At 33.6% G+C, this 5,092-nt stretch overlaps 1 protein-coding gene across 1 annotated transcript; it reads left to right on the forward strand.

Annotated features, from left to right (window-relative positions):
* The first annotated feature begins 447 nt into the window (after window positions 1–447).
* LOC143588390 (beta-glucosidase 18-like) lies at window positions 448–4,234 on the forward strand. Its single transcript, XM_077069404.1, has 12 exons — window positions 448–632; window positions 715–781; window positions 1,119–1,177; window positions 1,272–1,347; window positions 1,449–1,523; window positions 2,376–2,463; window positions 2,550–2,802; window positions 2,936–3,051; window positions 3,125–3,377; window positions 3,460–3,562; window positions 3,654–3,762; window positions 3,841–4,234. The coding sequence occupies exons 1-12, from the start codon at window positions 459–461 to the stop codon at window positions 4,067–4,069; spliced, it is 1,602 nt and encodes a 533-aa protein (XP_076925519.1). The 5' UTR covers window positions 448–458; the 3' UTR covers window positions 4,070–4,234.
* The last annotated feature ends 858 nt before the right edge of the window (window positions 4,235–5,092 follow it).

The raw sequence follows: 5,092 nt of genomic DNA on the forward strand, positions 1-5,092 counted from the left end.
AAGGTTAATTTGGTCCCGGTCTGGTCAGACCGGTTACGCGCGTACCGACATTGGATTGCACATGTACAACCATTGTGTGACGCGTTTACCTATACCGGTTACACGTCCGATGTCGCGTTACACGCACACTATTATTATTGGGTTATGCGCATGTCGATGTGTTGCCTGTCGCGTACTAACACCGGTTACGAGTCCCATGTCGTGTTTGCATGCATACCCCGTGTCATCGCACGGGCATCTGGCTAGTATAAAATAAGAGACTTACAATTGATGACGTGTAAAACACAATGTACACTTAATAATAGCCTTTGATGGGACCCACAGTCCAGACAACAAGAAACACTGAAACAGAAAGAAAGCATATCATTCATCTTTCAAAACTCAAAACTCAAAATAAAAGACAGTTTATTCGTCAGAAAGAAAGAAAGATACATTTCCACTTGTTTCAATTGTCAGTTATGAAATCATCATCATTCACCATTCTCCTCTTCTTTCTCGTTTCTTCTTCTTCTTCTTCTTCTTCTTCACTTCTCCAAGCCTCCATCAATGGACTCAAACACGAAGACGCCCACATCAAAAGATCCGATTTCCCACCCGGGTTTCTATTTGGAGCCGCTACTTCTTCTTACCAAGTCAATATTACTATCCCATTTGTGTCTTTCATATTCTTGTTCATATTAAATATTCATCATTCAAGAACATGAATTCTTTCAGGTTGAAGGAGCTTATCTTCAAGATGGTAAATCTTTAAGCAACTGGGATGTATTTTGTCATTCCACAGGTTATTCATTTATTAATATTTGATGTTTAATATTTAATAGTAACAACTACTTTTGTACTCGCCGCGGTATATAGTACATTAATGTACATACCGTTGGTATGTGCGCCGTTGTTGTGGTAACGAGTCGATACGAATTTCTTTGGTGTCGATTATGTTCGTTACGGTTGAGAACCCGGGCTTTACAGCGCCGGGTATTTGATATGTACTAAAACTAAAATTACAAATAATTTGCGGCGCTGGCCACCGATATTTATCTATAATAATAATAGCTTTAATAATAATAATAATAATAATAACAAACCATGAATTGAATTTGATTTTCAGTTATTTTGATCAGGCTGTGCAGAAAATGGAGACAATGGGGACATAGCAGATGATCATTACAATCGGTTTATGGTTCAACTTCTTCTTAAGTTTTTCTAAATATAATTTAACTCAATTGTTACATAAAAAAACAGGTTCCTTATTTGCATTATGGTTTTTAACACAGGAAGACATTGAGTTGATGGATTATCTTGGAATAGATTCATACAGGTTTTCAATTTCATGGGCTAGAATTCTTCCACGTATTCTATCTAATCTTGCATCCTTTGATATGTGTCATCTCATACATTTTCCTCAACTTAACTAATTTTTGGTATTTTCCAAATTGCATGTGGTTGACTAGGAGGAAGGTTTGGTGAAGTTAACCCTGCTGCCATCATCTTCTATAATAACATCATTGACAATCTTATCCTCAAAGGTGTGCTAAGAGCTTGATAATTTCAGTTTTCGAAAACTGTTTGGTTTCGCTTTTTGGTTTTCATAGTAGGTTTGGTTTGGTCTCATTTTTTCGGTTTTGCCTTTGGGCTTGAAATTTTTTTTGCCGAATAAAACACAAGATAATGAATTTGGGCCTAAATTATTACACATTTGACAATGTGATTTTTTGGGCTACATCATTTTTTAATTATTTATAAATTACTTAACATTCAATAATAAAAATTATAATCTATAACTTCAACTAAAAAAGTTGTTTTTTTTCGGCGTTTCAATTCAATTATAAGTCGATTCGTTTTTTACAGTTAGACTGGTTTTTGGTACATGCAAAACCGACACCGAATCAAAAATTCTTTTAAAAAAAGAAGAACATATGTTGGTTAATCATCGATCTCGTTAAATACTTCGTTAGTTTATTATAGAATAGATAAACTCTGTTAGAAACTTCTGCTAATTTAGTTAGGGTGCAAATTGTAAATAGTTGATAGTTTGTGTAAAAATTGTAATTAGGGAATAGTAGAAACGGTGCGACGGTTTTGGTTAACCGTCGCGACCCTTGACGGAATAACCGCAGGAGGGTATAAATACCTCCGGCCACCACCATTGTAATAATCCGTTTTCAATTATAAATCAATAATACAAGATTCGTTTATTATAATTGTTGTTACTTACGTATTATTGTTCGTTTAATTGATCCCGGGGCCTTCAACATAAAACCAAACTATCGGTTTTGGGTTGGCTTCGGTCATTTCAGTTCAGTTATTTTGGTTTGATGCACGGCCCCAGTTTTGTGTACTGTGGCATGATTCATGAGTCTCTGACTAACATGATACAGGAATCAAACCTTTTGTGACCATTAACCATAATGATCTCCCTCAAGAACTTGAAGATAGATACGGGTCTTGGCTTAACCCTGAAATGCAGTATGTTTAAAATGCCATATCCTTACGGTCACTTCAAATCTTCAGATGTTTCTTACTTCTTAGCTTATATGTTTTATGTATGGCAGGGAAGATTTTCTATATTTGGCAGAAGTTTGCTTCAAGTCGTTTGGAGACCGAGTAAAGTATTGGGTTACTATTAACGAGCCCAACATGTACATTTATTTGGCTTACGAATTTGGAACTTTTCCACCGTCTCGTTGTTCAGAGCCTTTTGGCAATTGTGTGAATGGAAATTCTGATGTCGAGCCACTCGTGGCTATGCACAACATGTTGTTGGCCCATGGTAGGGCTGCCAAACTATATCATCAAGAGTTCCAGGCAATTCACCAACTTTGACTGATGATTAATCAAGCATATCAAAATAATAATTATCATGAATTTTTTAAAATTTTATTGAATAGTTCATTTGACTTTACTTGTCAACTTTACCTTTTGGATTTGTTTTTTGCAGCCAACACAAGGTGGATTAATCGGGCTCGTTGCACATTGTTACATGTTTGAACCACTAACGGATAGTGAACTTGATCGTGAAGCTGCCAAAAGGGCGTTTGCTTTCAATGTGGCATGGTAATTTAGGTTATTGAATATAAAGTGTATATAAGTTATAGTAATATTTGTTCAAATTTATACCATCAAACAGGCCACTAGATCCTGCAGTATTTGGAGAGTACCCTGAAGAAATGCGCAAATATCTTGGAAGCAACTTACCAAATTTCTCGCTTGAAGAAAAGAGTTTTATGAATAACAGTATTGATTTTATTGGCATCAACCATTACTCGGCTATATACACTAAAGATTGTACAAATTCTAGTTGCTCTGCAACCGGGAATCGTGCAATCCAAGGTTTCTTGGAGATGATTGGAGAGTGTGATGGAAGGTTAATCGGTGAACGTGTAAGAAATCATTTTTGGCTTAACATTTGGTTTATCTTATTTAGCTGATAATAACAATGTTTCTTTTTTGTTGCACAAACAGACCGGGTTAGAGTATTTATTTGTTGTGCCTAGAGGCATGGAAGAGATTGTTAACATTATCGTGACTAGGTACCACAATAAACCCATGTTTATTACTGAAAACGGTAAGTGTCACATGTCACTATTTGTAAGCAGACAATATTGGTTTGGTTGGTACATACGTATTAGTTTGTTATATTTTTATTTCTTTTGTAGGGTATTCTTCACCCGACTTGCAGGAGCAACGGGTTAACGAGCTAGTGAATGATGTTAAACGGATCGAATTCCACACATCATATCTTGCTTCTTTAGCCAAGTCTATGAGGTTCACCCCACAATCTTGATTTAGTCAATTTTACTTTAAATAGTCCATTTATTTGACAAATGTCATTTAATACAACAGAGAAGGCGCGGATGTCAGGGGATATTTCGTGTGGTCCTTGTTGGATAGTTATGAATGGTTGGAAGGTTACAACGTGAGGTTCGGGTTATACTATGTAGATCGACAAACGCTAACACGGATACCAAAGCTTTCTGCAAAATGGTACAAGAATTTTTTAACAAATAATAGTGTTGTTATTGACAAAAGTGCATCAAGAGGCAATAGATTATTTGGAAAGGATGTTATATAAAAGATTTTGTGAAAGAAACTTGTAATTCTTTTGATATATAAATATTATTTTGTAATTAAACTATTATAAGAACAAGTTATTGGTGAGGTGTATTAAGAGTAATTATTAACGTTGGGTTGGCAAGATAGTGATGTGTATTCGTCACTTTCATTATCTGGTTTAATCAATGGTTGGTGGGTCAATGGGATACGATTCCGGAATTTGCGTATTAAAATGAACAATGTTTACTAATTGGCTTTAATTTTGTATTCTAGTAAATGTTTTTAAATTCGTTTTCTAGCTACGAATAGTTGGTCAAAGGCTTTGTCTATGCTCGTCTTTAAAAGAAATAAAAAAAATATTATTTTTGCAAGTTGAACCGGGGATTGAATTATCAATTAAGCCCTCAAACACTTCATCGGTTTAACTTTAGCAGTTTCTCTTATCTATCTATTCTAATAAACGACTATCATTTTTACCACTTGTCAATCTCATAGTCATCCTCATATTTTTTCAACAAATTTCAATATATAGTCCTTATCTTGTAAGTTATTTCAATATAAGAATTCAAGTTTATTTTTATTAAATATAAATACTAATTGATTCATTTATTAACATTAATGGTGAAATAAAGAAATATCAAAAATTGAAGTTGCAGGCCTGTTAAATTTGAAAGTCACAAGTAATTGCAAATTAAAAAAAAATAAAGGTGCATCATTGTCGAATAATTTAGATTTGTATGGTAAATTACAAATTGTTTTTAAGTTGGGATTCGAATAGCAATTCATAATTTTTTTTATATAAGATTGGTGTCAAATTTGGATTTAAAATTTTCTCATATGCATTTGAACTCAGGATATGTGTATTTTCTTAATTTTTTACAAACACTTTGTATAAATAATTAAATATTACAAACATGGAGAATACATACTATATATATCTTTGTGTTTAGCATTACATAATTGAAGTTGAATATTATAATTATAATCCATATGTATATACAGATTTACTATATGAACTATCTGACACATATTTATATGATTT

The sequence above is a fragment of the Bidens hawaiensis genome, unplaced genomic scaffold (assembly GCF_021521415.1).
Source record: "Bidens hawaiensis isolate Kalapana, Puna unplaced genomic scaffold, B.hawaiensis_p1.1 tig00036352_1, whole genome shotgun sequence".
NCBI lineage: Eukaryota > Viridiplantae > Streptophyta > Magnoliopsida > Asterales > Asteraceae > Bidens > Bidens hawaiensis.